Source organism: Centruroides sculpturatus, unplaced genomic scaffold, assembly GCF_000671375.1.
Source record: "Centruroides sculpturatus isolate CEXI.00-Female unplaced genomic scaffold, Cexi_2.0 scaffold236, whole genome shotgun sequence".
Taxonomy (NCBI): Eukaryota; Metazoa; Arthropoda; class Arachnida; order Scorpiones; family Buthidae; genus Centruroides; species Centruroides sculpturatus.
The window spans coordinates 479,995-492,500 of NW_019384403.1; the positions used below are offsets into that span (position 1 = coordinate 479,995).

At 27.3% G+C, this 12,506-nt stretch overlaps 1 protein-coding gene across 1 annotated transcript; it reads left to right on the forward strand.

The window, feature by feature from the left end:
- LOC111618739 (glutamic acid-rich protein-like) lies at nucleotides 1-5,093 on the forward strand. Its single transcript, XM_023360305.1, has 3 exons — nucleotides 1-127; nucleotides 2,902-2,984; nucleotides 4,815-5,093. The coding sequence occupies exons 1-3, from the start codon at nucleotides 1-3 to the stop codon at nucleotides 5,091-5,093; spliced, it is 489 nt and encodes a 162-aa protein (XP_023216073.1).
- Nucleotides 5,094-12,506: the final 7,413 nt, after the last annotated feature.

The window sequence follows — 12,506 nt, forward strand, 5'->3', positions numbered from 1 at the left end:
ATGCCATCTTTATTACCATCACCACCTTCATCATCTTTTTCTTCCTTAGCATCAGGTTCATCACCATCTTCTTCATATTCTCCTTCACCATCGTCGTCTCATCATCATCCTCTTCTTCTTCTTCTTCGTATGTTGCTCATATATAAAATTAACAAAAATTAAGGTAAAATATAGACTGGAAGAGTTAAGATATGACACAAGTTTGCTACAAACGAGAGCTCCAACCCCTCGTTTGTAGCGAAGGTGTTCGAGGCCTGAGCTTACGGTCCCGCTGGACCTCTTCTAAAATTTTAAGACTATATATACATAAATATAGTATGTGTTTCATATAAATATGAGTAAATTCAGTTTAAATATAACAGAAATTCCATTAACCGTGAATCCAATTAACCAGAGTCTTTGGTTTGATGGGTCATGCAATACATGTGGGCGATCTGCCAGGGGACATTCTATGTGGAAATGCTAATATTTAGGTGTTAGGCACGTGAAAAAACCCCAAGAAACTCCACGCTTGTAATCTATTAGTCAGGTGCGAACCCGCGACCAACAACCATCGTGGTTTCATCCACACGATCATTGATGGACATTAAAGTTTAGGCATTAAATATTTAATTGGCCGTACATAAATTCTAATTTAGTAATTATAATTAATTATAACAACATAAATAGACGACGAAATTTATTTTAATAAAAATATCAACAATTACATTAATAAATCGTAAAATTCTTACGATTTTGTATTAATTTAATGAATAAAATTATCATTATTGCCTTTGTGGTAACTTCAAACTGTGGGGTAATTAACTTACATGACATTATTATTTTCTTTGTAATCATTAATATTTAATTGGAGATTTATTTGGATAAACAATTCTTGATTTCTCTTATAAACCTCTAAAGTGAAGCACATATAATTAGCTTTGTTATTATTTAATGAATTTTAATGAAAGTTACATTTATAATTAATATCGTGGGATTTTTAGCCATTGTTATAACGTATTATACGTTATCTTGGCCCCTTTTTAACACAATTAATAATAATTTTTTTTAATTTTTAAAGTGTATTGGAGCCGAAATTTTATATATATATATATATATATATTTTACGTAATTTAAATATATTTTTTTATATTAAAAAGTTTTAAAAATTTTGAGTATTTTACAACAATAAAATTAATAAATAATAGAAAAATCTATTTTTTCGATTAATCGATTAATAAAATCGATCAATTAATCGATTATACAAAAGTGTGTTTAATCGATTAATCGATTAATAAATCGATCAATTAATCGATTGTACAAAAGTATGTTTAATCGATTAATAAAAATTGAAATTTTTCAGCGTTTACAACGATAAACAACTTAGTAAATATTACAATAATAATCGATTTTTTCCGATTAATCGATTACTTTATAGCTATTAGAATATTAAAATAAGAATTTTAATTAGTTTAAATGTATATATTTCTTCATAAATTGTTTACAGTAGATAATAATGAATAATTTCTATTTTTTCTAAATAAATTCAAAAATAAATTAATTTTATTTTAAATTAATTCCTTTTTTTTTTGTTAATTAATAAAAATAAATAATTAAATTTTCTTAAATTTGTTTAATAACATTGTTTAACACATGAAATAACGCTGTAATTAAAGTTAATTTAAATGTAATTAAATTAGGAATTTTTCACAATATTGTGGTTAATTATCTGTACAAAAAACACTGAAAAAGTCGTTAATTTAATTGTAATTAAGCTATTTGTACAGAATTCTTACTTAAAACGTGTCCTTTGCAGTATTGTTGGATCCTTCGCAGTAATCTTTACAGCAATACACAATTATACTGTCAAACCTCGATGTAGCGCCCCCCTAAATAGTGTACTCAACTCAAGAAAACCCTTAGTGTATGCGAATTATTAAAATATACAGCACTATTTTGCAATGTAAGTGACATTATTACAGCATAAATCATGTGACTACCGAACTTTTAAAGTTAAACTTGGGTGTTGACTTAATTTATAGTATATAATTTCTATTGTTTGAGGTGTTTCATTTTTAGTGCCGCATTTATTATAGTACTGTGTTAAATGAATTGTCGGGATTATATTGTTTTCAACACTGCGTTGTTGATATTGTAACATAATACGTATTTATCTATCATTTGCGATGCGGTCACTCTAAGGCCAACCCACCTTCTCCTTAACCCACTTAACTTTCTACCTTATTCCTTTTCTTCTATCTACTATCCTCTAAAAATACTCTCAACATCTTCATTTTTACAACTTAATCCTTTACTTCATAACTTTCTATTCTATGAGGCTAAGTCTAATTCAATAATAGACAGCCTCCTTAATTCTGTAATAATAAATAAATAAATAAATAAATTTATTATAGTACTAATTTGCAAAATTCACCAGAATCTCTCTAATATTTAATAATTTTAAATGTAGTTTATAACAAAACTTACATTTTATTTATCATTATATAACGTTGTAAAGCCACTTCTATAATTATAAAATATTCTTAAGTGACGCTTGACGCATCTCTTTTATCCTAAATTCCCTCAATACTTTATTATATACAGCACCTTTTTATATTAAGGCAATTCAAAGTTAACCAGGACTTATCAAATCTCACAGGAGTATAAAAATATCTGCATATCCCCTGTCTGGAGGTCGCTTCTCTAATTAAATCCACAAGGTCTAGGTAAGAAGGCTCCTTAACATTGAATCTCATTATATTATATAAACTTTCACCTTCACTCGTAATAATAACATCTCTGAATAATATCTGTTATGCTATTATTATTATTATTCCTACTATTACTACTGTTACTATTGCTGAGAATACTATTACTGCTGCTTTAATACTACTACTTCTTCTGATAGTATTATTATTATAGCTGCCTGTAATACTACTACTGTTAGTACTATTATTGCTGCTGCTGCTGCTAGTAGGTCATCCATTATTACTGCCTCTGCTAAGGTAAAATATAGACTGGAAGAGTTAAGATATGACACAAGTTTGCTACAAACGAGAGCTCCAACCCCTCGTTTGTAGCGAAGGGTTCGAGGCCTGAGCTTACGGTCCCGCTGGACCTCTTCTAAAATTTTAAGACTATATATACATAAATATAGTATGTGTTTCATATAAATATGAGTAAATTCAGTTTAAATATAACAGAAATTCCATTAACCGTGAATCCAATTAACCAGAGTCTTTGGTTTGATGGGTCATGCAATACATGTGGGCGATCTGCCAGGGGACATTCTATGTGGAAATGCTAATATTTAGGTGTTAGGCACGTGAAAAAACCCCAAGAAACTCCACGCTTGTAATCTATTAGTCAGGTGCGAACCCGCGACCAACAACCATCGTGGTTTCATCCACACGATCATTGATGGACATTAAAGTTTAGGCATTAAATATTTAATTGGCCGTACATAAATTCTAATTTAGTAATTATAATTAATTATAACAACATAAATAGACGACGAAATTTATTTTAATAAAAATATCAACAATTACATTAATAAATCGTAAAATTCTTACGATTTTGTATTAATTTAATGAATAAAATTATCATTATTGCCTTTGTGGTAACTTCAAACTGTGGGGTAATTAACTTACATGACATTATTATTTTCTTTGTAATCATTAATATTTAATTGGAGATTTATTTGGATAAACAATTCTTGATTTCTCTTATAAACCTCTAAAGTGAAGCACATATAATTAGCTTTGTTATTATTTAATGAATTTTAATGAAAGTTACATTTATAATTAATATCGTGGGATTTTTAGCCATTGTTATAACGTATTATACGTTATCTTGGCCCCTTTTTAACACAATTAATAATAATTTTTTTTAATTTTTAAAGTGTATTGGAGCCGAAATTTTATATATATATATATTTTACGTAATTTAAATATATTTTTTTATATTAAAAAGTTTTAAAAATTTTGAGTATTTTACAACAATAAAATTAATAAATAATAGAAAAATCTATTTTTTCGATTAATCGATTAATAAAATCGATCAATTAATCGATTATACAAAAGTGTGTTTAATCGATTAATCGATTAATAAATCGATCAATTAATCGATTGTACAAAAGTATGTTTAATCGATTAATAAAAATTGAAATTTTTCAGCGTTTACAACGATAAACAACTTAGTAAATATTACAATAATAATCGATTTTTTCCGATTAATCGATTACTTTATAGCTATTAGAATATTAAAATAAGAATTTTAATTAGTTTAAATGTATATATTTCTTCATAAATTGTTTACAGTAGATAATAATGAATAATTTCTATTTTTTCTAAATAAATTCAAAAATAAATTAATTTTATTTTAAATTAATTCCTTTTTTTTTNCATTTAGGTATTTGAAAATAAAATTATATTCCTATCTTATTTTTAGTAAATTTAAATAAATATTTATTTAAAATTTTATATGAAAATTAAGTAAATTTTGTTTTCTTATTTTTAAAAGGGTATTCAGAGAATTGATTGAAACTCTTTTATTAATAGTCACGACCTTCATTTGAAAGAGGATTTTGAAATATGAAAAGGGGATTTGCAAAAAGGGGGAATTGTTTTAAATATATTTTTTGATGTTTTGAATAGTTTAAAGTAATTTTTAAGTTTTGAAAAATTATGAAAAAATATATTTAAGATTTGTGAGATGTCTGAGAAAAGAGATGATGAAAAATAAAGAAGGAATGAAGAAAAGAAGAAGAAGAAGAATAAGAAGAAGAAGAAGAAAGGAAAGATGAAAAAGAAGAAAAAGACGATGAAGAAAGTTAGATAGAAGAAGAAGAAAGGAAAGATGAAAAAGAAGAAGAAGACGATGAAGAAAGTTGGATAGAAGAAGAAGAAAGGAAAAATGAAAAAGAAGAAGATGATGAAGAAAGTTGGATAGAAGAAGAAGAAAGGAAAAATGAAAAAGAAGAAGATGATGAAGAAAGTTGGATAGAAGAAGAAGAAAGGAAAGATGAAAAAGAAGAAGAAGATGATGAAGAAAGTTGGATAGAAGAAGAAGAAAGGAAAGATAAAAAAGAAGAAGATGATAAGGAAGTTGGATAGAAGAAGAAGAAAGGAAAGATAAAAAAGAAGAAGATGATAAGGAAGTTGGATAGAAGAAGAAGAAAAGAAAGAAAGAAAGAAGGAGAATATGATAATGATAAAAGAAAGAAAGAAGAAGAAAAAGATGGAGAGCAGAAGAAGAAGAAAGAATGAGAGACGAAGAAAGGAGAAAGGAAAAAGAAAAACAAGCATTTTCACTGGAGATTCTGAAAAAAAATTAATTTTATTATTATTTTAATAATTTTAAAAGTAATTTTTTAAATTTCAAAAAATAAAACACTAATATTTATAAAATTTTTGGATATTTAGGCATTTTGAAGGCATTATTTCTTATTTTTCAATCAATTTTAGAGTTTTCTTGTACTGTAATTGATTTTCCTTCTACTTCACTAATAATTAGTTTAATTAATTTCTAGATTGAAATTTTAAAAAGAATGTAGTTTTATCAGATATTTAAATTTTTTTAAAAAATTCTATACAACTTAATATATTATTAAATAAGAAAAATAATTGTTTTAATTGCTTTCTTCCAATTTACAATGAGTTTTTCTCTAGTGATTACCCAGTTTCCAGATAGTTGTTGACTCAAGAGGACAAAATAAATTCTCTTATAAAATATGAAGTTAATTAAACTAGAAATTTATTTTGAAATAAAGAAAGAAAATATCAAAATTGTCTGTAAAATTACATTTGTTTTCTAAATTATTAATTATTTCTTATGAGGGTAATTAATTTTCATTATTTAACAATATTTAGTTATTTATTTTCTAGGAAAAAGAATTGAAAATTTGCATTAATTTCATTTTAATTCTGAGAAAATTACATGCGCCCATCTGATTTAGCCAGCCTCTAGCAACACATATAGATTTTAATTAAGAAACCTTATAAAGTATTGTTATTTTTAACATGTTTATAAGTATTCTGCCGCTACGTGCAAGTGAATTTCTTAAAAACTCGAAGAAATTCTTTAAATTTTGTGAGAAATTAGCTAATATTTGATTCGATACGTTTTTCGAAGATAGTGCAAGTAAGGATCTTTCTAACGCTTATTTAATACTCAATTATCATTAAAATGCATTGTTATCCTTATTGTTATAACAATTTCGACCATTTAAATAATGTTTTAACTTATTAAAATCATTTCCTCCAGAGAGATTCTGACCATTCTCGACAAGAAAATAAATCTATTTAACCAAGTTCAAAGCTCAATGAACAACTTAAGCTGTTGTAGTTAGGTGTAGAAATGAATATGGATGACAGAATTCTGTTTATAATGTATAGAAGATTAAGGGTGATGTTAATTTAAACTGAAACTTTAACACAAAGTAAGAGTTAAGCGAAAATTGCTCATGGTATAGTTACAACGAGGACTTAGTTGTAATCTCATTTTATATAATTTCTGCTTCTGTTAATGAAGAATTTACTAAAGATTAAGCTTATGTTTATGTCTGTCTTGAGTATCATAAATTATCTTCAACTGTGTTTAAAATAATACCATGTAAATCTTAAAAATCCTCGGCATTACTTACTTTTTTTTCTAAATTAGTGCCTTATAATGTTATCCTGATTTTCTAAAATTTAAAGCTTTAATTTCATAGAAATGAGTAAATTAATATGTTAATTAAAATACTCCAAGAGCAGTTAATAATTTTAAATTATTTATAGATTATTCTACAAAAGTTTAATGCCAAACAAAACGACATTACACCAACTTATATAATAACATTCCATTTAAAATAATAGCTTCAGGTAATTTGGTTTAAATTAAGTTGCATTAAGTTATCTTTTATCAAATATTTACTTTCATAAAGATAAGTATACTCTAAATTAATTCATTAATTAATAAACAGAAAGTAATTTTTGATGGAGAAAAGATACATAAAATAAAATACTTAAAATTCCTCGAAATGCATAATTACTATTAGTAAAATATCATTAAATGCCATTAAAATATTCAATATTGTGTATTTAAATAGCTTTATACTGAATGTATAAAGCTATTTAAATTGGCCCCCATTACATTTTTTAGACTCCTCGTTGAAATTAATGGAAAATAGCAACGTTTTATGAATATCGATCGATTAAATTTTGAGATCGAACGTATTATTATAAGCCGCATAGAAGAGTTACATAAAAGCGAAAGATTTCAGAGAAAATTATGCTAAAATCGTTAAAATTTCTTGATATAAAGTATTTATGTCCCGTATTAGTGAAAAAGCTACGATCCTTTAAAGTTTCAGAGTTTTCTTTACGTTCATTGGCTGGAGTGATAAATGTGGGCGGAACTAATCACACTACTATCCAATTAACTGAATAGAAAATTTAATTATTTATAAGTTTGTAATTCATTATTTATCATCGAACAAATTTATTACATTCGATAATTTTTTGTAAATATTTTTAAATTAATTTTCTAAAATATATAATAACGAAAGATTTAATTATAAAAAGGTAAAAGTAATTATAATTTGAATTTAAAAAATCCGACAACGATTTGTGTAACTTTCCCGGCAATAATTAAAATATTTTTTAAAGCTTTTAATATTGTTAATTATTATAAATGACAGAAATCTTAATTTTAAAACTAGAGATGGATTTTATAAACAATTTTAAACGAGTAAAATCGTCCTTAAGTTCAACCCCACTCCAGACACCATACACATGATCCCCTCTATTCCCCTATAACTATTGGACCTTTAATCACCAAAATTTAACAGTATCAACCACCCTAATATGCAAATCTCTCTGCAAAATTTCAGAAATTTTCGACAAAAAGGACGTGAGTTATTAAGCTTCAACTTGGATAAACAAAATCGTGTGCCCACGCACATAGTAACATTGATAGGTATAGAAAAACTCAAACTTTTTTGCATTTGTTGACGTTTCAAGGTCTTTCAAGGTCTCCTCAATTTACAAGTGGTCCCAATCTTCGGTGGAGGGTCATTTTTTTACCGATCGTCACACTTTTCCTCTGTTATGTATCATACGGGAAAGTGAAAATTAATCTTGTTATCGTATTCAGTGGGCGTTAGCCGAATTTAACAATGCAAAATGAGAATAAGAATTTGTTAGGGGAATATCTTATCTGTTACAAAAGAATAGGAATGAAAGAACACTGTAAATATATAAAGAAGTATTTGGGACAAAAAAGATATATTTTAAAGCTGTGAGATACAAATAGTTCACATTTTATAAAACATGAGTGGTTACAAAGGGAATAAATTTACGTTGAATTTGAAATATTTAGGACGATATCCTGCTCTATAGCTGCATCTCTCACTTGCTTTTTCCGTTTTTTTACAATATTGAACGTATATATTTAAATAAATTTATAAGGAACTTCTATAACGAATGGTTTTCTTACATGAGCAGCATCTCCATCAGCAAAATTTAATAATTAAATTTGTTCAACAAATGTACAAAAGATGGAAAAGTTAAAAAACGTAATTTATTTTTCACAAATTGAAAAAAAGTCCTGTTTTCTTTATTACGTTCATTAAGAATGTTAGCGTTAATTAACTAATTAAAAACTAAATTAAACAAATATTCATGATAAGTTTTAAAATAAACAAAATGCCATCGACGTTGTTGATGAATTTTGCCGCCAGTCTTTGTTTGTTTTCACCTCTAATGATTGCTACCATTACCCTTAAGTCATCAGATTGGTTCGGGAGCTATTAAAAAAGTTGGGCCATATTTTCCGAACCATTAATCCGATTTTGTTGAAAATTTCCAGAAACATTTCTCCCTAATACACAAAACTCCCTGCAAAATTTTAGAAATTTTCAACTAAAGGTACGAGAGTTATTAATCTTCAAAGTAGGTGAATACAATCGTGCCCCCACACACTAACATCTATACAGTCAGAAAAAAAAAACCAAGTTTTTTGAATTTTTCGTCGTTTCAAGGTCCTCCCAAGTCTAAAACTGAAAAAAAATCTTTAGATGGGGTCATTTTTCATCCATTACCATAATATCCTTCTGTTATATATAACAGCCGAGAGGGTAAAAAATATAGTTTAAAAAAGATTTTATTTAAAAAGCAAAAAAAAAATTATCTAGAGAATCTTATAAATTAAATAATATAATTAAGCTGTTTTGTGATTTTTGTTATTATTCTGTAAAAAAAAGAAAGAAATTAATTAGAAATTCTTTAAATAGCATAAAATTAATCATACTTTTCAGTAAGTAAAAGAAGAATAAATCAATAAAATAAAAGTATCATTTCAGGAAAATAATACACTCAAACTTCGACGTAACGCCACCATTTGTTTTCCTCTGAAATTCTCACTAAATCGAGTGTGGCGCAAAACTGAGGTGGGATCTGAACACACGTAAGTTTTGCAGTTTGATACTCACAATTAATAGTGATTTTCAAACAAGAAAACTTAATGTTTACTTACTTAAACTTGATAATGCCATTTTACTCAGCAAAAATATCGTGTATTTCGAATTTCAGTATCAGTGAAACAACGAAATAATCCATTTAATATTTATAATAAGATCATTTAATGATCATTTATTGGTGTTTTACAATGCAAGAGTTATTTAGGGACGAAGATATATCAAAATTTGTTTATAATACTTGAAAAAGGCAATTAAAATAAAAACTTTGGTGCGTCAAATATAAAAAAGTTGGTGTCTGTTTAAATTTAAACACTTCCTTAGCAATTATTGGTCAATACAGAAAAGTGGGCGGAGTAAATCGCGGTTATAACCAATCAAGTAAACACAATTGCTAAATATAACGGTTTGTAGCTTTTAAAATAATTGAAGGATATACACGTATTTTTTTACATTTTATTTATTTATTTATAAAACTTTCCTTATAAATAATACGTATTGACTTATATTATATTATTTTCAATAAAATTATTAAATCAATCGAAAATTCAGTACTTAAATAAATAAACTTTGAAAGAGGAAAATATAAAATAACAGAATTCATATTTTTTTTAATTTTAAAATAATATTTTTAAAAGATTAATTTAATAATCTATAAACAAACTGGTTACTAAGTTTTCATACAGAAAATATTTTATGATTAAATGCTGAAATCTTTATTATTTTTCTATTTTTTTAATTAAACATTACCTACCATTTTTGCAGCTACAAATTATTAAATCTACTTTTAAAATATTTCTTTTAATTAAATTAATTAATTAATGTCGCGTAAAAGGGGTGTAACGAATCCTCCCATCCTCGGGCTTGAACAGTCGAGCTTGGGCACGATATTAAAGATTGCTAAAGAGTGGAATTTTTCGGTTTTCATGAGTCTAACACCCAAATAAAGGTCAATTGCCTATGGAAAGTGTCCCGTGAGGCACACCTACCATGTGTTGCATGCCTTATCCTATCAATCCAATCTATTTAAAGCTCCAACTTATTGATTCTAGTAAAGTAATATAAGAGACAGGATGGACAAATGGTTAAGGTGGCCACTAATCTAGAGGTAGAAGAATTTTTCGGGGTGGTCTGTCCGGATATATTGGGCTCCGTCTTTCACCTCCCAACGGCTTCCATCTTTGGCCTGGTCGAAATCATAATGGGCTTGTTTAAAAAGGTGCACTATTAGTGCCCGTAGGTTGGAAAATGTTTGAAAAAGTGAAGTAAATATTTTATTTAATCATACACTAATAATTTTTTTAATTATTCAGCTGTGATAAGTTACCTTAGAGCAAACACCTTTGTATCAAAAAAAATTATCATCATTATTTTGTTCACTTGTATTTATTTTTGGCTTCCTTTTTCATTATAATCTGCTGGGATCCATTTTGTAAGTAATGCGATATACCTCTTATATTTTAATCTTTGATAACTGTTCATAAATGTTTGATCGTTAACATTTAGGATGATTGACGAGGAGATGTCTCCGGAGAGAACTTTCAATAGGAAACTGGCCCCTATTTAGGTGCCAGTTTCCTATATACACGTAAAGAAAACAGAAAAACAGCATTCAAAACACGTTATCCTATGGGAGAAAAAGTCAATTGCCTAGGGTCCCCACCAACAGGATACTCCAAACTAATATTCTATAAGAAAATCTTTCCTAACCGAAGAAAAATGTCTGAAGTCAACACTGTACATGGGGCTCCCTAATTGAAATTTGCTTGGGTCTCGTAAACCTAATAAGAGACAAAACGGGCCCCACTTATCCAAGGTTCTATACAATCTCTGGATTTTTTAAATTTAAACTATTATTGCAAGTAATCGAAATAAAATAGATTTGTAGCATAACAATTTCACATTCTTAAACATGTTTTATATAAAGATATAAAACTTTTGGTTTAGATTTATAGCAAAAAAAAAAAACATAGTTTAAGGGCTTAGAAACTTTATCTCCAAATAAATCTACAGCTTATATTTTTGTACTGAAGAAATGTTTTCTTTCAAATGGGTCAAACTCAAATAAACTCATTTATTTATTTTTTTATCAAATTTATTGATCGTTCTCTATTGTTTTATCTGATCCGCATGGAATGAATGGAAGAAGAAACAGCCTTCGACAGCGCGTGTGTGTTTTTTATTCTTTTTATTACTCTTCAACCAAATTCAATTTTCAAAATATTCTTTCGGGAATTGGTTTTAAATATTTTATTTCAACTCTATTCATTTTTTTTACTTTCCAGGCCGTTATAACACGGGGAAAAAGTATGGCAATCAATCAAAAAAAATGACCCCTCAGATTTTTACAGTTTTGAACTCAGGAAAGCTCGAAATGCAAAAATAATTTGGGGATAATTTCTTTATGTATGAATGTTAGTGTGTGGGGAAACGATTTTCTTCATGCATTTCGAAACTATTGTGTCTTTTGTCGAAATTTTCTGAAATTTGGCAGGAAGGTTCGTGTATTAGGGGCATCGATGCTATTAAATTTTGATGGTTAAAGGGCAAGAGAGTAAGGATATAGGGTGGTCAAGTGTCGTATCTCGAGTAGGATCAGACTTAATGAAGATTTTACTCGTTATTAGTATTTACAGTTTTAAAATTTTTGCCGTGAAAGTTAAGCAACTCTTTGCTCGATTTTTTTTGGGCTGTAATTTTAAAATATTACAGCCCAAAAAGCTTTTAAAAAGCGGTCTTCTTTAATCCTAATATTAAAAATTTTAAATGGTATAGAATATCTTCTAAAAACATATAAAGTTCAAGTTTGATAAATTAGTCTAATGACAACTATAGGTATATTGTATGCAAGATATATTCCCTCAGAACAACACTAATCCGTAACTCAATGACAACCAATTATCTCAAAGATTATTAAGATAACAAAGGTTTAGCGTGAAATTCATATGAATTTATAAAAAAAATTAATGGGTAGAGATTAAGATAATCAAAGAGTAAACATTTCTTATACGGGAGGTGCTAAGATTTACTATATTAATGAATCGAAAGAAGAAAGTCAGGAAAGTTGTCT